This window comes from Aethalodelphis obliquidens, unplaced genomic scaffold, assembly GCF_003676395.1.
Source record: "Aethalodelphis obliquidens isolate GAN/ISIS:26980383/991018 unplaced genomic scaffold, ASM367639v1 scaffold1, whole genome shotgun sequence".
NCBI classification, from domain to species: domain Eukaryota; kingdom Metazoa; phylum Chordata; class Mammalia; order Artiodactyla; family Delphinidae; genus Aethalodelphis; species Aethalodelphis obliquidens.
The window spans coordinates 85,038,136-85,058,560 of record NW_020837945.1 but is presented as its reverse complement, the minus strand read 5'-3'; the positions used below and the strand labels follow the sequence as shown (position 1 = coordinate 85,058,560).

Below are 20,425 nucleotides of genomic sequence, written 5' to 3'. Positions count from 1 at the left end.
GTCGGGACAGTGTGAGAAGGGGGTGAGCGAGCGTCTGCTCCCGTGGAGGGAGAGGGGCGAGCGGAAGAGCCAGGTTAGGGAGAAGAGCTAGAGCGGCTGGATTTGGGGGCTGTGTGCGGAGGAGCGGGAGAACAATGACACGCCAACTCCAGCAAGGCCGGTTTCCTGAAATACTAGGAGGACAGTCGCCCTGAGCCACCCTCTCTGCCCTCCCCCACCCCACCTCAGCTTCTCGCGCCCCCTCCTCATTTCAGCAGCCCGCACCAAAGAGTAAATCAAGATTAAGTTTAAAGAAGAAGAAATCGTAGTCTTAGTGCTGTTTACCCACTTCCTTCGAAAAGGCGTGTGGTGTGACCTGTTGCTGCGAGAGAGGATACAAAGGTTTCTCAGTGGCTGGCAGGCTGGCTGTGGGAGCCGCCTCCCCCTCCCTCCTCCCCGCGCCTCCCCCCGCCTCCCCCGCGAGGCCGGCGGCGCGGCAGGCCCCGCCCCCTTTCATGCAAAACCCGGCGGCGAGGCTGGGCTCGAGTGGAGGAGCCGCCGCGCGCTGATTGGTCGCTGGAAACCCATTTATTCCCTGACAGCCCCCGTCACATGGATGGTTGTCTATTAACTTGTTCAAAAAAGTATCAGGAGTTGTCAAGGCAGAGAAGAGAGTGTTTGCAAAAGGGGGAAAGTAGTTTGCTGCCTCTTTAAGACTAGGACTGAGAGAAAGAAGAGGAGAGAGAAAGAAAGGGAGAGAAGTTTGAGCCCCAGGCTTAAGCCTTTCCAAAAAATAATAATAACAATCATCGGCAGCGGCTGGATCGGCCAGAAGAGGAGGGAAGCGCTTTTTTGATCCTGATTCCAGTTTGCCTCTCTCTTTTCTTCCCCCAAATTATTCTTCGTCTGATTTTCCTCGCGGAGCCCTGAGCTCCCGACACCCCCGCCCGCCTCCCCTCCTCCTCTCCCCCCCGCCCGCGGGCCCCCCAAAGTCCCGGCCGGGCCGAGGGTCGGCGGCCGCCGGCGGGCCGGGCCCGCGCACAGCGCCCGCATGTACAACATGATGGAGACGGAGCTGAAGCCGCCGGGCCCGCAGCAAACTTCGGGGGGCGGCGGCGGCGGCGGCGGCGGCGGCGGCGGCGGCGGCGGCAACTCCACCGCGGCGGCGGCGGGCGGCAACCAGAAGAACAGCCCGGACCGCGTCAAGCGGCCCATGAACGCCTTCATGGTGTGGTCCCGCGGGCAGCGGCGCAAGATGGCCCAAGAGAACCCCAAGATGCACAACTCGGAGATCAGCAAGCGCCTGGGCGCCGAGTGGAAACTTTTGTCGGAGACGGAGAAGCGGCCGTTCATCGACGAGGCCAAGCGGCTGCGAGCGCTGCACATGAAGGAACACCCGGATTATAAATACCGGCCCCGGCGGAAAACCAAGACGCTCATGAAGAAGGATAAGTACACGCTGCCGGGAGGGCTGCTCGCCCCGGGCGGCAACAGCATGGCGAGCGGGGTCGGGGTGGGCGCCGGCCTCGGCGCGGGCGTGAACCAGCGCATGGACAGCTACGCGCACATGAACGGCTGGAGCAACGGCAGCTACAGCATGATGCAGGACCAGCTGGGCTACCCGCAGCACCCGGGCCTCAACGCGCACGGCGCCGCTCAGATGCAGCCCATGCACCGCTACGACGTGAGCGCCCTGCAGTACAACTCCATGACCAGCTCGCAGACCTACATGAACGGCTCGCCGACCTACAGCATGTCCTATTCGCAGCAGGGCACCCCTGGCATGGCTCTTGGCTCCATGGGCTCGGTGGTCAAGTCCGAGGCCAGCTCCAGCCCCCCCGTGGTTACCTCTTCTTCCCACTCCAGGGCGCCCTGCCAGGCCGGGGACCTCCGGGACATGATCAGCATGTACCTCCCCGGCGCCGAGGTGCCGGAGCCCGCCGCCCCCAGCAGACTTCACATGTCGCAGCACTACCAGAGCGGCCCGGTGCCCGGCACGGCCATTAACGGCACACTGCCCCTCTCGCACATGTGAGGTCCGGACAGTGAACTGGAGGGGGCGGGTTAGAAATTTTCAAAGAAAAAGAGGGAAATGGAAGGAGAGCAAGAAACACCAAGGAGAAAAACCCGGTACGCTCAAAAAAAAAAAAAAAAGAAAAAGTCATCACCCACAGCAAATGACAGCTGCAAAAGAGAACGCCAGTCTCATCCGCACTCACGCAAAAACTGCAATGCCGGCAAGAAAACTTTTATGAGAGATCCTGGACTTCTTTTGGGGGGACTATTTTTGTACAGAGAAAACCTGGGGTGGGGGGGTGGGGAGGGCGAGGGAATGGACCTTGTATAGATCTGGAGGAAAGAAAACTACGCAAAACTTTTTAAAAGTTCTAGTGATACGGTAGGAGCTTTGCAGAAAGTTTGCAAAAGTCTTTACCAATAATATTTAGAGCTAGTCTCCAAGCGACGGAAAAAAATGTTTTAATATTTGCAAGCAACTTTTGTACAGTATTTATCGAGATAAACATGGCAATCAAAATGTCCATTGTTTATAAGCTGAGAATTTGCCAATATTTTTCAAGGAGAGGCTTCTTGCTGATTTTGATTCTTCAGCTGAAATTTAGGACAGTTGCAAACGTGGAAAGAAGAAAATTAATCAGATTTGGACATTTTAATTGTTTAAAAATTGTACAAAAGGAAAAAAATTAGAATAAGTACTGGCAAAACCATCTCCGTGGTCTTTAAAGGGGCAAAAGTTTTAGATTGTACTAAATTTTTTTAACTTACTGTTAAAAGCAAAAATGGCCATGCAGGTTGACATCGTTGGTAATTTATAATAGCTTTTTTTGTTTCCCAACTTTCCATTTTGTTCAGATAAAAAAAAACATGAAATTACTGTGTTTGAAATATTTTCTTATGGTTTGTAATATTTCTGTAAATTTACTGTGATATTTTAAGGTTTTCCCCCTTTTATTTTCCGTAGTTGTATTTTAAAGATTCGGCTCTGTATTATTGAATCAGTCTGCCGAGAATCCATGTATATATTTGAACTAATACCATCCTTATAACAGGTACATTTTCAACTTAAGTTTTTACTCCATTATGCACAGTTTGAGATAAATAAATTTTTGAAATATGGACACTGAAATTATGCTTGAGTCTTTCATTTATTTGGATAACACTGTGATTATGCCCAACTCCTCGGGGGATATACTGTGCTCAGCCAGGAAAGCAAAGTACCTAAAACCTTGGTATTCTAGTCCAGTAGCATGTGCTAATGTTAAGTGCAACAAATAAATGGCTGGATGATTAATTGAATAAGTACTCTCGAAAAAATGGAAATGCTTATGTCATTTCCAAAATAGAAACTAGGGACATATATTGTAAATCCACCCCCTCGTTTTCTAAGCAACATGAATAAGCATGATGGGGACTTCAACTGATTTATGCCACTTGTTGCCAGAAAGGAGTCAATTCTGAAAAATTTCATGTAGCTTAGCAGATGGGGTATTGAGCCAAATCAGAACCAGGTTGGCTGGTTTTGTTTTCGATTTCTGCACAGCACAATGGCCCTTTGGAAACGTGGTTATGGGGGAAAATGATGCTTCTTGTATAGGAATAATTGCAAACTAGACAAGCAAAGTACTCATCTGCTGGGTGGGTGTTTGGATTACTCTGGCCCTGCTATTGTCTAAGAAACAAGTGGTTTGCTTTCTTTGTTCCCTAACTTCAAAAACTTTCTTTTCTACATTTTCCTGTTTAGGGGCGAGGGAAAGCAAAGAGCATCTTGCAAAACTCCCCGACTTATCACAGCTATTTATTATTATTATTATTTATTTTCTTTTTTCCTCTCTCTTTCTCCACGAATTCTGTTTCTTAAATTGGCAGCGCGGGTCCAAGCCTGTAGCCCCAAATCGGATAATCTCTGCAGCTGATAACAAGCAAAAGAGAAGCCAGGCAACAGCCATATTAAAGAAGAAAACAATCAACTCTGAGGTAGATATTTTACTTTGTCCGGTCTAATCACATTTGGAGATGATTGTGCTTTTGATCTGTTGACCATGTTTTACTACAGTAGTAGAGAAGTAGGGGGAGGGGGAAAGGGGTGGAGAAACAGGATTGGATTTGTTGTTTTCTTTTGCCCTAGGAAAGGTAAAGAAAGACTATAGTTGTCCTCAGTGGGAGCGCAAAAGTTGGGGAATCGCCGTGGTCTCTGAATTAGCGATGTTTCTGCATCACAACCGACCCGCGCACTTTGGCGCAGTCAGAGAATCTGAAAGACCGACTCCGGGACTTTTCTTTTACTCACTACTTACCTCGCTTATCTTCCCCCACCGAAGGGGACCAGGAGCCTAGGGTCCAGCATTAGGAGCGTGGGTTTCCTTCCTACAGTTTCAAGGGCTTGTTGTGTGAACTTGCTACAACTTTGGAGAAGTTGGAATCCAGCTGCGCCTTTCACCCTTGAGTAAAGTATCGGCTGCAGCCACTAAGTTAGTTCATCCCGTTGGTTCGCATCTTCTCGTTTTCCAAGGAAGTATTTCTTTCTCTTGGTGTTGTTAATGTTAGTTCTAGACTCAGCTGAGGATATTCTCGTATTTTATGTATTTTTATTTCGTATGGATTGCTTTATTTTAGGTGTTTGTTGGTTTTTATTTATTCCTTTTTTTAATCCTCATTTTAAGGGTAATATTGTACTGGGAAAGGACAATTATTATGCCAGTTCCCAATTCTAAGTGAGGCATTTCCCCCCCTAATTAATGCAGAGACTCTAAAAGAATTTCCCCCGGCCTGGCCAGCCATTGTAATGCATATACGGATTATTCACGTGGTAATGAGCACATTCGCCAGTTCTTGCTCACACATACGAATAAAAGAAACTTTGAATAAAGATCCAAATGATCTTGCTGGGGGGTGGGGAGAATATTCCTGGAATTCGAACCAATCAACTATATGGTGTGTATATATTTGAAAAGTAGAGATATATTAGAAATATGTATTGGGGTTTAGAGTAATTGCACTGCACTAACCTACCAGTTTAAAAAGCCCACAGGATCAGACTAAAAAAAAAAAATTTTTTTTTAACTTTTTGGGAAAATGCTCAGGTTCAAATATTTTGCAAGAGGGAGGAGAGCAATATTGTGGGAAGTTGAAGTAGTTTTGAATGACTGTTACTGTCTGCATAAAACGAGAGAACTCTCATTCCCCCTCCTAGACCTCCATATCTCCTAACCAAATGAAAGCCAGAATATTTTGTTTGCAGATATAAATTCTTTTGATAAACTGCATTTGAGGAAAATGATACATATTTCATCACTCATTTGATTGGGTTAAATGTTTCCCCCAAGATGTGTAGTTTCATGGCTAGATCAATATTGAACATATGATATTTTAATTATAACATGATTTCCAAGAAGGGGGTAAACCCTTAAGCTTGCCCAGAGATGATTATCTCCCAGTGCTAAAGTTAGTTGTTGAGTGTTCAGTTTCTTCCTCGGGATATTATCCTGCTCACTAAAACCATTCAATTTGCAGTCAAAGGGGTGAATTTAATGTTTTGTTAACCTTATACACAGAATAGAAATGTGCAGAAGGATGAGATTATAGTTTGTTCCCTCTGCAATTTTTTTTCTCTCCCTGCACCCACCCCCCCCCCCCCACTTTAAATAAAGAGTGTTAAAATATTGCTGAGCTGTAGTAGATTAGCAAGGTTTCTTGCCAATGCTGGGAAGCCGGTATTACAGACGGTCCCAGGGGGAAATGGCTCACATTAACCACTAAATGAATATTTGACAAGGGCTCATTCGGAGGTATTATTACTATAAACGTGTCCCTACTGGACTTTTCAAGGGTCAAAGAGCAACGCTTCAATTAATTATTTAGTCTGCTAGTAGATTTGGTTGTAATAGCTGTACTTATTTCTAGAACCGACACAATCTTACAGTAGGAAATCTCAGGAGAATCTTCTCCATCAGCAATGCCTTGGATTGAAATACACACAGAGCCCTGGCATTCTATAGCTGACTTTTTCATAAAACATTTTTCTGGACTGGGTGTGTGTGTGTGTGTGTGTGTGTGCGCGAGTGTGTGTGTGTGTATCGGGGGAGGGGGATTATAGTCTCTTTTTCTATTTTATTTACCATTTTTGGTTTAAAAGAAAAAAAACAAGAGTGTAATAAGTTGTCTTAATTTCTACATCATGTCTAGCATAGTCTTTTAGGGCCTTACAATGTGGAGAGAGAGGGGAGGAGATTTATTTATAACCTTTGCCTTTTCTAAGTGGAGATGTCACAGGATTTCGGAAACAGGCAGGCTCTGAGTTTAGAAAGGGTACACATTCCTGTTTGCCAATAAATTTCGGGTATTAAAATGGAAGACTCCATAGGTTGAGTACTCTGAGTTCTAGTAGTCTCAAAGTAAATTGGGGTACCAGATAATCCCTCCTCCCCTCCCTACCTATTGGTCTGAACATTTCCAGGTGTAGTGGGGGGTGAGTGTTCCATTTCTGCCATGTCATAAGTTCCTCTGTGACCCCAGGTAAAATGGGAAGGGAATGATTTTGTGAGTAAGATTCTTTAACAATAATATAAGGTGAATGAATAAGAGATAAGCTGCAAGGGGTGAGGGGGGGCGGGATGCAGTAATTACAAACCCAATTCATTCAGCTTTTCAGAACTTTTGTTGTGGGAGCTCCATTGACGGGGTTTTGAGCTGCCACTTTTCTCACATTATAAAGAACTGATCAGCGCCTCAGGGGCACAAGAAATACTGCTTAACTGTATAGTGATGGGGTCTTCTTTTAGAATCCTTACAAGAAGAAAATTAAACAGTGCCTTTGTGTGCACAAGGTTTACTTTTCAGCTGCTAACAGTTTATAGCTAACTGCTCTGAGATTGAAGTTTGACTGTGGTTTGATCGCCTGCTAGTTGGCACTGGTTATTTATTTATTTGTTGTAATTAAAATATTTTTAATATTCCCCCCCATTTTATTTCTTGCTTTTGGAGAATTTTGCAAAACAGTTTCTTATATTTTGTTTTGTGGAAGGAATTTCTTCTGCCCTGAGCTTTAGCAGAGGCTTGAGTTTACATTCTCCAGCACTTCCTCCCCCCACACCCCACCATTATTGCCTTAAAATAATTTGCATCTCACTGTTTTTTATGCTGTCTCTCCTTGCTCTCAGAGCAAAGGCTGCCTTTCAGGACAGCTACATGTGAGATTGGGGGTGGCGGTTGATTTCTTTCTTTTCGTTGCTTTCTTTTTTGACGGAAGTTGGAAGGTGGCTGGATGGATTTCCTTAGGGACCTCGTCTATGAGGTGGATCCCTTAAAGACAGGAGAAGAGGGAGAAACTCCTGACCTTTACTATGAAAATATGGATTAAAGTCCAAAGGGAAACAGCTTCCGGAGTTCTAGAGTGAACAACTGTGGAAAGAGTTTTCCAAAGATAAGGAAATTGCCCAAACCAGAGAATTGGTTTAGTATCTTTCATAGTTATTTTCTATTAAAAACTTTCCTTGAAATATGACCTCTGATATCACCCAGGGAGACTTTGTAACCTCTCTCTCTTCTGACGATGCTCTCCGGTTTTACAATTTTTGTTTTCAATTTCTTTATGTTTGGCTTACTTGGACTTTAGGAAATAATGGACTCGACTTTCTTATTTTAACTAAGAGAAGAATTCTCTTTGGGTGGGTGGGTTACTAAGACAAGGCCACGATTTTCATTGGCAGAGAGCTCTCTTTATGTATGCGGGTCTAGATGGATTTTATTTTTACATTTTGGTGCAATGGTGATATTTCTGATTCAGTGAGCGGTGCACTCAGTTTCTCTTCAAAAGCAAATGGAACGTCCTCTCATTTCAGGACGCAAAGATATTTGCTACTTCTGGGATTTTGGACTTGAGATGCTTGCTCTACTTTGCAAAGAAGTGTCAGGTGATTTAAAAGGTCCAAGGAGTCGCTCGTTTCATTACCCTCGTCTGCCTGCATGTACAGAATGAAATGTGCGCTATTAGTAAAGATTTCGGCGCCTTGAGCTATCTTTTGCCTCCCTACCTGGCCTTGGGTGCGGGGCGCGGCGCAGGACTGTGAGCGCGCGGGCCTCCCACCCGCTAGCCCTAGGGAGCGCGCCGCGCCCAGCGCCCGGAGCGGATGCGCGGGCAGATGGAAGCTGAGGCGGCCAAGCGCCCGGCGGGGGACCTGACGTCACCGCGGCCCTGGCCACGGCCCCCTTGGGGCTCCCTGGGAAGGTGCTGCGGAGGGCTCGAGTTCTCTCCGCCCGAACCCTGCCCAAACGGCCCGATTTCCTTTCTCGGCCCTTGACCGTGCCGCGACGGGCAAGTTTGCAAAGTCCCTCGCCCCTCCGGAGTCCTCTATCTCCTGTACCCCAGCCCACTCCACGTTGACCTCGTGACGCCAAAGATGGTTCTAGGCCCCAAGCTTCCCACATCAGAGGTTGACTGACTCACGTTCTGCCTTCCTCTTGCCTTTAATCTCAGACCCTTATTTTAAAGGGGTTATTTGTCCCTGTTTGGTGCCGAGGCTCAGCATGAGTTATCTCGCTCTTAGCCCTTCCCAATGCCAGAGGCTGCGCATTGGCATGGCTGTGGGAAGCCACAGGAGCTACGTGGGCTCCCCGGAAAGCTGCACCCCTCTAGGATCAGAGTAGGTAGGGATGGGAGGATGCAGATCCTTCACTTCCCCATTTATAAAATAGGGATAATATATAGTTACCTCGCAGAAGATGAGTACAAAGCCACTGACGCTAAATAGGAGTAATTGATAGCTATTACTTTTCTTACTGTCCATTGGAATTAGGAGCTAGGAAGGCAAAAGCTTCTCCTTTTAGACTCCAGAGATCAATACAGAAATTCGGGTTCTTCCTCTCCTTTCTGGTCTTGAGCGGTGAAATTAGCCTTGTTCAGACCACCCTTCTTCCTTTTCCAGTGCCCTTCCTGGCTTAGGGTTCGCCTAGGAAGTTATCCTGCAAACTTGCCACCCCTGGGCTTCTTCCTGAAGGGAGGGATGCCGACATTCCGGGCAGGAGCCGCCCCCCCCCCCCACAGAAGGCAGAAAAATAATTACTGTATTAAAAGGAGCGGTGAATTCTTCCCGAGGGTTCTTATCGCTGGCGGCCAGGCCAGAGCGGGACTGCGCCCCCATCTCCACCTCGTGACGTCAGGGTCTGCAGGGCCTCGGGGATGAAATGATTCGTTTGAGTGTTCCAGAAAGGGCAATGCGAACACTTGCAGGGAGAGGCCAGGGGAACTGGTCTCCATCCCCAGAACCCAGCTCCAGCTTTTGAGGCTACAGAGGCTGTCGCCCCTCAGCATAACCAAACACCAAGTAGCCAGAGGCTTCACTACTTACATGGTCACGCACACAACACTCATCACTGTGTCACCTTGGCACTCGATATATTTATATAAACATAAATACATATTTATATATTTACATATATAGGTAAACAACTATATAGTTATTTGATTTGCTAAGTAGAGTTTGTTGTGAGGTCTGAATGAGTTGATTTGGGTTTACATTTATTTTGTTTTGAGACGATCAACGAGTTACACTAAAAGCCTTTACCAAGTACACCATATCTTTATTTTATTTAGCCCTGCATAAGTTTCAGTGGTGGATAGAGAATTGGACTCCCCAAAGTTTTCCGGTTCTAATATGGAACCATGGTTGGGACAATTGCTTCAGGCTTGCCATTGCTATGCCATTTCCATTTTCTCATTCCTTCTCCACTCCTAATAATTTGTGTAGCTTTTAATAATCTTTTGAGAATCAAGAAAGACTTGCTGAGAGAACGCCTTGGAACAGTGATTTAAACTGTAGATAAGAAAGACATTTGGTCCGTGCACTCCATGTAAAATGGATAGAATTATTTGTTGAGTGAAAGCACCTCTGCATTTCTCAAGTCTTGTTTACGAACCGATTTAATTCATTGACTGCCCTTGCAATGGGAGGGGTTCTGGGAACTAGGCCTTATGTTCTGATATTGGTTCAGGCTAATGATTTCCTGAGAATTAGCCAATATTTCACATGCAGTCAGTTTAGTATCAACTCACACCCAGGTCGATTTGACTATCACACATAACTCAAATCTGGGTTATTGCATAACATTACAGTTTAATCAGCCTGAAATACTAAATGGCAAACTTGTGTTTTCCTTCTGCTCAAAGTCCTCTTCCCTTTCTTTGTTTCCCCCTTACTCCCACCTTCAAGGAAAATATCTTAAAATTAAGTTTTCCTTGTGAGAGTTTGTTTACTCCAACTTCCGTTAAACTAGGCTAACACGCTCTCATCAGCTTTCTAAACACTCTCTCATCGGCTTTGTAAAATGGTGCAAAAACGTCTTGGAGTCTAAGATGGCAAAATAAACCTGAGCATATGGGGGGAAGACATCGTTGTTAGAAAATTGATTTAAATATTTAGCTCACACTTCAGCCTGATGCCTCCCGTACTACTCTCTCTTGCTTTGCTCACTGCCCGCCCCCGGCTCTTGGGTACCTCACTTCTATTAGCAAGCTGGTTCACCAGCATAAATAATGAATGCATTTCGAGCTGCCCTTCTGATAAGATAAATCAGGGGCTTTTCTCTTTTGCAAGTTTCTGCTTTCATTCCCATTAAAACTTCTCCATGCACCATGCTGCAGTGTCTTTCTGCAAAACTTACTCTGCCCATGTAAACCATGGAGGTATGTTTTCAATAGGAAACATCAGGTAATCTTTTTTTCGAGAAGCCTTACAAGTTAAGGATACAAAATATTTCATAGTTAGTTGTGTGAGCTTCCAAATTAGCTGCATATAAAGTATTTTAAGATTTTTTTGGCTGTCACTGGCTGGCAATACTCATTTTGTGTGTGTGTGTTGGTTTGAAAAGCAGGAAGAAATGTAATGAATTGAGTGCTGTCAGAGATGTCTTCTGTTTGAACAATCTGCGATGGGCTGAATGGCAGGGACTCCCTCATCCAGTGCAGGTGCAGTAGAGCTGGGGAAGGGGGGAGGGGGGCTCCCTCTGTTCAGTCAAAAAGCACCATTCTCCACAATAGACCACACACTGACAGCCAGCGTGACATCAACTCACACTTTCATACTTTTCCCCCATCCATAGTTCTGAGTTCACAAAGTGGCCATACAGTAGCCTTGGTTAGGTTCCTTTAATGAACATTTTGTGGCTCCATGTCCGACATTGAAATCTGCTGAGCCCTGGGAGGAACAAATAGATTTTTAATCGCGAGTTCCAAATCAAAATGTATAGCCATAGATATTTAAAGTTAAGCTGGTCTCTCCACTCTCTCCCAATATCAATGCCCACAACAGCCCCCAGATGATCTGAAAACTCTGAGTTAAAAGTTCTTCTGAGATTTACTAGGTTCCAAGGCACTGTTTTCTGATGTCTGGAGAGAGACTAAACAGGAAAGGAGGGAAGGCACGGATTTCGTGTATTTATTTAAATTTAAAAGAACCCTAGTATTTTATTGTGCTTCGTGAGAGGATTAATCCTGCAAATGAACGAACATTAATCTTGTGGAGTGGAGTCTGTCCCCTTTTGAATTGGTTTTACTGGGAGATAGAGAAGGGGCGGGGGTAGGAAAGGCAGCAACTGTTCGAAAACTCTCGGCAAAGATGCGACCACTCTTTGGCTGCCTCACCACTGAAGGGCCGGACCTTGGGGAGATTTTACTGTACATCTGTTTAAACTCGGGCCTCGGGGCCTCAAGTTTTAAATGGAATTATTGAGGGAGGGAACGCTACTAGAGAAACTATTCTTGTCAATCCCTTCCTGCCCCCATTCCCCACCTGGTTCCTACTCTTCTCCGCCCCACCCCCTTCTGACACTTCTTAATCTGGGATCCGAGCGTTTAGTAGAAAGTGGGAGGAAAGAAGGAGGAAAGGACCTTACGGGCAAGGAAGGTTCCCCCACCGCCGCCGCCGCGCGGGGAGAGATCCCCACGGCCCTGCCACTGGCTGATTTCCCTCTGTCCTCGGACTTGCTGAAGCATCGCGCCGAGGAAAATTGCTCCCTGTTCGCTTATTAAAAACCATGTAACCATATACATTTTTCACCGCGGCAACAAAAATATCAACTTTCGAGCCCTCGGAGCAAAACCTTTATCATTCGCCTGAACATTGTTGTGCAGTGGGTGGGGGGAGGGAATAGGCAGACCTCCCAGGGCAGAAGCCACAGCTCTACCCAACTCCCGCCTCGGGCGTGGAGGCAAGGAGTCGGGAGTCCGGCGGGGCAGAGCTCAGGGCCGGAGGATTTGGTGTGCAGGGTGAATAGGGGCCAAGTTCTTTAAAACCTCACATAACACAGGAAGAGACGGGTCTTACCATCTCTGTGGCGCCCTTTGCTTGTGACTACAACCAGTTGCCCGTAGGCTGCGATGAGTATGCCTACGGCGCCTACTAAAGTCTGGGCCTCGGACGAGAGGCGTCTCCCTCCCCTCGACACGCTGCCCTCCACTGTTTGATAGCTGCCGCGTCTTCCGGCAGGTACACACCCACAATTAATCTTTCTTATTAGAGCCTCCATTCTGCACCCAAGGGGCGACTCAAACCTATTTAGATTTCCTTGGTTGGCTGCACAAATTTAAGTGGGCAAAGAGTTATAAACCTAATAACAGAGGGCGAGAGAGAGAGAGTGATTTGAGTAGAGAAGATGCAAGATTCACTAGGCGTGTAAGGATGCTGCGGGCCATGCCCTCCCCAGGCCCCCGCCTCGGGGTGCGCTCCAGGCTCTGGGAAAGGCAGCAAACCTCCCGCGCACACACCGCACTCAACATCCATACGCACACCTACACCCCTACCCTTCGCTCACTGAGATTGCCTCTTCCGCATTTCTTACAAACCCCTCCCAGAAAGGCGGAATTCTCAGAGCATCCCAAACCAGGGAACTTCCAGAGAACCAGGGAAGGTTTGCACTGTTTGGGATTAATTGAGAATAATTAACACTGGAGACCGTTAATCACCACTTTGCTGCTCTCTCCCTCCTTTCTGGTCTGCGGCGACTGCCTCTCTTGCTCCGGCTGCCGGCGCGGGTGGGTTCGCTGGTGAAAGTGAAGACGTCGCGGTAGCTGTCACCCAGTTCGGCTGTACTTTTTTAAACGCTCGCATATTGTTTGATTACTAATTCGAGTTAATATGATCTTTATGGTAACATAACAGTGGATAATTGGCCTTTTTTCCTGAACAACAATGTAAATCACAATCGCTTTATTATTTAATAACGTCAAACGCTTCGTTGGATTGGCCCCGACCGAGAAGACCTTTTCTTTCTAGACAGTGTTGTGGAGGAAGAACAATGAAGATCTAATTGTGGAGATTTCATAAGTTGGCTCCCGTAAATGAACAGCTTAGATATGGAAGTTCCAGCAGATGTGGGCACTATTCGCCGTAGAAACTCTACCCCCAACCCCCAATGCATACAGCCCAAACACTCTATTGGAGGTTTTTTTTGTGGTGGTGGTCCTCAGATCCTAGCAACCACCTAAATCTTCCAGTAGCAATTAGAGCTTTTATCGGGCTTGCTCTTCAGCCCTTTATATTGCCGATTTAGCATCAGGACATTGAGTCCACATACCAAATTAGCGCAACTCCTGAAGAGCCACAGCCACTAATGCGCCCCTTCGGTCACTTTGGTTGTTGGACACTGAGAGCACCGGCCTGGGGCTCTTTAAAAGTCTTATTTTGTTTTGATTTGATTTCAAAAAACGGATTCACCAACGCAGTGTCTTGGAATATACTTTTTCAGGCAGAGTTTTGCCAGGGGCGCGAGCCATTATTTTGCTAATTGCTTGCAAGAGCGGACGAAACCCAGAGACCCCTCAAATGCAGATGGCAACGCTTGGAAGGAATGGGTCCCCGCTGCCCGAAAGAAAGATTAGTCACATTTGCCCCCAAAGCTTCAATTCTAATGGCTCTCCGTCGCGGCTCTTGCCGTAGCAGGAGGACGGCTGTCTCTGGGGTCTTAAGACTTCGGAGTTCTTTGCAAATGGGGAACCCTCACCATTTGGAATTCGGAACTAGGAGAGAGACTCCGAGTCTACAGCAGGTTTTGTTTTTGCGTGTGCCCGCCTCTCCATTTTATTCAACTTCTACTGCCTGTCGGGAGGCAGAACAATTCGCCCCCCCCCAGGCCCCAGCCCCGCGCCCGCCCGCCTCGCTTCTAAGATAAACAGGAGGTGCGAAATGCTTCGCCTGCACACGCGCCCTCGGGGCCCCTCTCCCCTCATCCCCCGCGCACCGACTGTGCAGCTGTCCTCGGCCCAGACCTGGGTGGAGATACCCCCCGCCTTCTCTTCCCACCCGCATTTTAAAACCATCACATCGACGGTTCTAGAGTCATGTTCACATTTTTGGCCCCCTTCCAATTTCTTTCCGGTCCACTCTCCCCCTTTCTGAGAACCGAAAAAGTGACAAGGAGAAGAGTTGGGAAATTGAGAGAAGGCCATGTATTTTCAAGTTATCCCCCCATCCCCCCACCCCCATCCCCCGCCCTGTTAAAAGTGTATTTTACCACAAGGAGTGCATTAGGAAACTTTCCCTAACAGGACTTGGGCGCAGTGTTATTCTTCTCTAGGGGCCCGCTGGCCTCCCCGCCCCCGCTGGACAATGCGCGCTTTGAGGCTCGGTGGCCTGCAGGCAGCGGGAGACGAGGGGACTGGGCGGCCTTCCTCCAAGGGGCCCGCAGCTGGGGGAGCGCCGGGCAAGGAGCAGGGCCGGGGAGGCGGGCCACGCAGGAAGAAAAACCATAAAAGCAGCCCTCCACAGAGGCCCGCTTTAAGGACGGGAGGGCAGGGCGGCTGGGGAGGGGTATGTGAGAGGTTTTGCGCTTTGTTTCTTTCTTATCCCCCCTCCCCGACCCCCCCCCCCATCCAAACATTTTATTTCGACACAGAATTAGGCAGCCTAGGTTTTCCAACCCCCTCGCCCTCACTCTTGGGTACCTGGTCTCTGGTTAATAATATCTCAACCCGGGTCTTTAACGCTCAAATCGACCCAAGCCTGGCCCCAGCCTTTCTCAACGCCCACTCCCCCTTCCCCACTCGGGGTGCCAAGCCACAGGAAAATCCCCCCGGCCAAGCATTCTGGGACGCTACTTTCTAGTTTGGGTTTTTTTTTTTTTTCCCCAAAGAGAACACCACCACCCTCCCCTCCAAGCAGCCTTAGGCTAGGACCTCTGGAATCAGCAGAAGCCCTCGGAGGGTTACCATATTGGTGGAAGCATTTGTCTGTTCTTTTAAAACTTATACCAAACCGGGCGCCAGGGCCACGTGCTGTGCCTTCGAAACGCCGCCGCGGGCCCTGGCTTTCAGCGCCGCGGAAGCCTGGCTGGCGTGGAGCGGGCGCGGAAGCCACGGGCAGGGGTTAGGGGCCCGCGCTGCGCCGCAGGTCCGGCCGCAGCGCTGAGTGAAGCGAATTATCTGGAGCGTGTTTGATCTGGGGCTGCGTAATCAGCTTCTGCTTTATTTGTTTGTTTGTAATCTCATATTTAGCAAGCTGGGACGGTGGCAGCAAGGGAGAAAGGAAGGGATAGAGGAGGGGGCTTCGCAGTAACCACACCCCTTCCTAATGAGTTAATTTCCATATTTGCGCCTCCGGCATCTAGCGCCCTCTTTTTCCCGACGCTACCGTGTTGTTGAGTCTTGCGCAGCGCAGACGCCTCCACTCTGGACTGAAATGAAAAAGCTCGCGGTGGGAGCAGAAAATTGGTCTATTGATACATTCGCTCCGAGTGTTGCTTGATCTTGGCCTCACCGGCCGCCGATTGTTCCCCCCACCCCAAATGGGGCGCACACGGATTGCCGAGGGCTCGCAGACACCTAGGCAGGTAGCAGACAGAAACTGACCTTCCTGCCTTTTCCCGTGCTCCAACTGTCCGACCCCCACGTCCCTTCCTTTTTACCCAACTCCAGATTTTTTTTCTCTCTCTCAAGGTGAGGGCAGTAAGGGCAGGGTCGCATAGAAGCGGGGGATATAATCCCAAACGAATGAATCAAAAGTGAAAGTTTCAAAGTAGATCCCCGATCCTGATCGAGAAAAGTAATGCTATCTTGCACTCGAGGGAGTGTGCTGGCCCGAGTGTGGGTATATAAGAGAGGGAAGGAGAGAAACTGAGGTTGTGAAGTTTGTCTGTACTCTGAGTGGGTTAAAAGTCGTGGCAAAGACAGTGAAGTTTTGGAAGACACTCAGTAGAAAACTCAAGGCGGGTTTCAGGTGCTTCTAACCTGGTTTCCTATACATTTTCGTGGTGAGTGTGCTCAGAAAATTGGAGAAACAGACTTTAACAATGGACTCACTCCCCCCTGACCCCCATCACACCACCCTCCTTACTTTGCCGCGCGCGAACTAGGGTGTGGGCTCCGGCTTGAGCTCCAAAATAGCGTGGTTGTCAATTGCGAGCTGTAGCAATATCAAAGTGAACTGTCCCAAGTAACTCTTGTCTAGAAGCTGGGAAGAAGCTTAAGCAGCTCGCTTTAATGATGATTTGTAGCTCGGCAAGGGGCACGGACAGCAAACACCCCGCAGGTGTGTGCCGTAACACCACCATCCGGACTTGAATGTAGATTACTCTGGCGATCGTTTGATCGGCCCTTTGAAACCCTTTACAATTGCCTGTGACGAACGGCCAGTCTCAGTTTTACTCTGAATAATGCCTTGAGGGTAAGTCCTTCGGGCTTTTAAAGAGCGCCAGTATTTTTTTTTTTTTTAAGAATAAAAAAAGAAAAACTTTCGATTTTGGTTTAGACATTGTCAACTTTGAGTCGCTAACAAGCATCACTCAAGCTATTCAGTACTTAATGACCGTTACCTTTGCTGTCTTACGTATACAGACGTACATATACATATATATATGAAAACGAAGTCATTAATTTTGTCTTCTTTAGTTCCAAACTGCCCTGCCTGTTTATAGATGTTTGTATGGATGTTTATTATAAACCTGCATTATTATTATTAATGCCATTGTTAATCTTGTCTTAACTCTCCTTCTGTATTCTCTCTGAATTGTATCTGTTTGGGCAAGTGGGAGTTTAACTTAAACATTAAGACTTTCCAAAGTAAAACTCTCTAGTTTAACCCTCGCCAACACCTTCGCACCAACCCCCATCACCAAAATGAAAAAGGTAGTGCTATTCAACCTTTAATATTTACTTAGAGTGTTTACATAAGAGGAGGAAAATGAACTTTTGTCTGAAATGTGCAACAAGCGGCACTTTGATTTCATAAAATACATGTCAACAATTGCAAGAGCTTATCCAACTAGGGTAGGGGGTGGAGGGTGGGAGTGCAGTTGAATTAAAGGCCCATTCCTGCCACTTCAGACTACAAAGGGTTACACATAAATAAGTGCCACATTTGCCTATTGCAAAAGTTTCCTCGGTGCTTTCTAAGTCACAACAGGGGAGGGGGAAAGCTGTCGTTTATTATCCAGCTCTGGGCAGGAGCAGACCCCAGTACCACGAGGCTCTTAGCTTTGGCCGGCAGAAGAGGGGTAGCCTTTCAACAGCAGCCCCCTTTGTTCTCCTGATCTCTTTCCCAATTTCAAGCTTCACTTGCACATCCCAAGTTTGTGTGTTAATGACGCTATTACCATCTGGCTTGCCCTACTTTCCAAAAGATATAAATCTCCTAGCTCCATTGCTTGCATTATCATTTAAGTGCCACCATAGCCAGAAGAAAAAGATGCTTTCAAGACTCCAGATTCTCTTGCACTGACTACCCCTGGCATGACTCTTCCACTATATTTATAGACTATACATTGGGTGCAGGAGAGCCCCTTGAGAGACCTGATTTCTCAAAAGCTGTCCCTCCAAGCCAAGGAAGACACGCTACTGGGTGAAAGGAAGGCTTCAAATAAATTTCCCCTTAAAATATTTTTGTTTTGTTTGCAGCAGGCAGATCATATGACCCGACATCGTTTTACGTGCCTGTGCCTTCCTTTCTCCCGATTTAGGTTTGTAAAAAGTCGTGGTGCAACTGCCGGACATCCAAGACGTACCACTCTTCTAACCCTGTTTTGAGTGGGAGAATAGACATATCTTTATGGGTGTGGAGATAGGGGTGAAGGGAGAAAAAAAAGCCCCGTGAGGCAACTTTTGAGAGCTAGGCCAACTGCATCCCTTCTCTTAATCCCTTACTTTTATAGTGCCTGCATAGATGTGTACATGTTGTGGGATGTACATACCTCTAGCTATAGATCTAGATCTGCCCCTCCTTTCCTAGGTAATCAGTGATTTGCGTGTTTTGAGCACAAAAGCTGAGAAACTACAACAAAAAGAGTTGGGCTGGCTTGTGAGTGGCTCCACAATGACGTCATGTATCTGGCCAGGTCTGAGTGAATAGAGCAGAGCAGTCTGCCTCTGCATGTGTGGAGTCTAGGCTCAGGCCGCTAGCTGATTTGAACAGCTCATTTCCCTTTGAGGGCTTTTACTGTTTGTGGCCCTAGACAGCCACATCTAGGCGCATCTCTCTCCTTGTGATGTACTCTCTCTCCTTCCCCATGCTATCTTCACAGAGGTGAGTTCCACTAAGGTCAGCCAACCCCACAGGCTGGAAGTGGAATTGGAAAGGTGAACTTCCCAGGTTCCTAGGAGAAGCTCTTAGAATCATCAGGATTTGAGCAGACCCCTGTCCCTGTCTCTTAAAAAAAATCTTATCTAACAGAGAAAGCGTCTTTAATAAAATACATTCTTCTTGAGGGATGAAAAAAATCACCTGTAATATATTCCTAATACTTTGATCTGAGCACAGAAGGTACCTAAAACAGTGATTAATTTATATCACACCAGTGTGGCTGTTTGCATGCAAAAGCCACTTTTTTTCCCCCAGTTCACTTTCCTGCTTTTTCTCCCCAAACTCAAAAAAGATCTTTTTTAGAAATGTGTATCCCTATTTTTTCCTTTTGAGAATATTATCAAGTTGATATGAACAAACTGCAGAGGATATACCATTTAAGTAAGATGCACTTTTAATCACTGATCATTAAAATGGTTATGTTAAATATACTCAATTACATGCATGACTTAACTCTAACAGTACTTTCTATTCTCCCAGCTGCTCACGTATTCCTTAACGATAGTCTGCGGTAGAAACTTGATTATGCTGAATTCATACATTTCGATGGATTTCATCAGCCTAATTAATGCCTCAGTGTGGTCCTGGGGTCTGAATGAACCCTTTACCATGTTTGAGGTTAAAGGCAGTATTGGAATGTAGAAGGTTTTTCTTTCTTAGTTACTCATGAGGTACTTTGGAATTCCACTAAGCAAGGTAGGTAGCAGTTGTTAGACATAGAGCAAAACAAGGACACCCATCCCGATGGCAGATAAAATGAGGCTAATCCCTCATCCTTACTTCCACATCAGTATTTCTGGATTTGATAGACAATCTCCAAATATGTAGTAAAGAGGAAGTTACCACCTGTCCGTTGTACCTTAAAACTATGCTAAAAAGGAAAAGTTGAACATAGATTTATAACTGGTGGCTAAATATATTTCCTTTGATTCATCAAGGCTGTCCCTGCTCCCCGCCCTTCTTCCTGCTCCCATAACTTTCAGACGACTTTCCCCCTCCATTTCAACTTTCATGTTTCCCAAGGAATCACTCAAGGCCAGTGTTCCTGAGAAACTCCAGTCACCCCCCATGTGGGTAACTGCATTCAGTCTTTTCAGGTGTAAATTAACATCTGAATGCATCTCAACCTTACTGACCCTTGCTACCACCATCACCATCCGGGCCTCAGCAGAGTCTCAGCTAATCTGCACTGCCACAGTTGGCAGGGCAGACTGAGGTTGGATTTCCCAAACCCCACCCCCCAAAAAAAGGACCAAAAAGTGCTCGTGTTGCCTGTGAGAGCAGTACTGATATCTGTCCATGTCCAATGAGACACCTGTGGAAGAATATCATTTAAGACATATTTTCTTGGTGGTCAAGGAAAGAAGTGTACAGAAAGAGAAAGAAAAAAAGAGATGGCGGCATCTTTAAGAAATGTCCCAATTTCGGCAGGTGAAACTTGAAACATTTACCTCACTTTGAATTCCCAAGGACAAACAGTTCATGCCAGAAGAACTTCCCTCCAGCAGGGGATTCACTGACTCAGATCCTAGTGGCAGCAGGGCAACATCATACCTCAACATCAATATGATTGAACAGGAAAGATTTGAGATCTATAACCAAATTACCACCTTGGAACTTTGGGCTTGTTATGCTAATGTAATGACTTCTGTAGTAAGAGTATATTTTCAGAGTTGGAAATTAGCTTTTTAGAACGCTTTGTGTAATGACAGACATTAGACAGAAGAGACAAATGTGCCAGCAATGGTGGCACAATACTCCTGGCAAACACCCTGGACCATTTTAACAGATAAATGGAGACCCAGATAGTATGTTCATAAAATTAAGCTGAGAGTGAGTTTGGGGAACTGGGTGAAAAAACAGGTGCA

The 20,425-nt window shown here is 46.7% G+C and overlaps 1 protein-coding gene across 1 annotated transcript; it reads left to right on the top strand.

Moving 5' to 3' along the window:
* Positions 1-469: 469 nt before the first annotated feature.
* Positions 470-3,124, top strand: SOX2 (SRY-box transcription factor 2). The gene has a single exon (XM_027111020.1). It carries the CDS (start codon positions 1,031-1,033, stop codon positions 2,012-2,014), a length of 984 nt encoding a protein of 327 aa, XP_026966821.1. The 5' UTR covers positions 470-1,030; the 3' UTR covers positions 2,015-3,124.
* Positions 3,125-20,425: the final 17,301 nt, after the last annotated feature.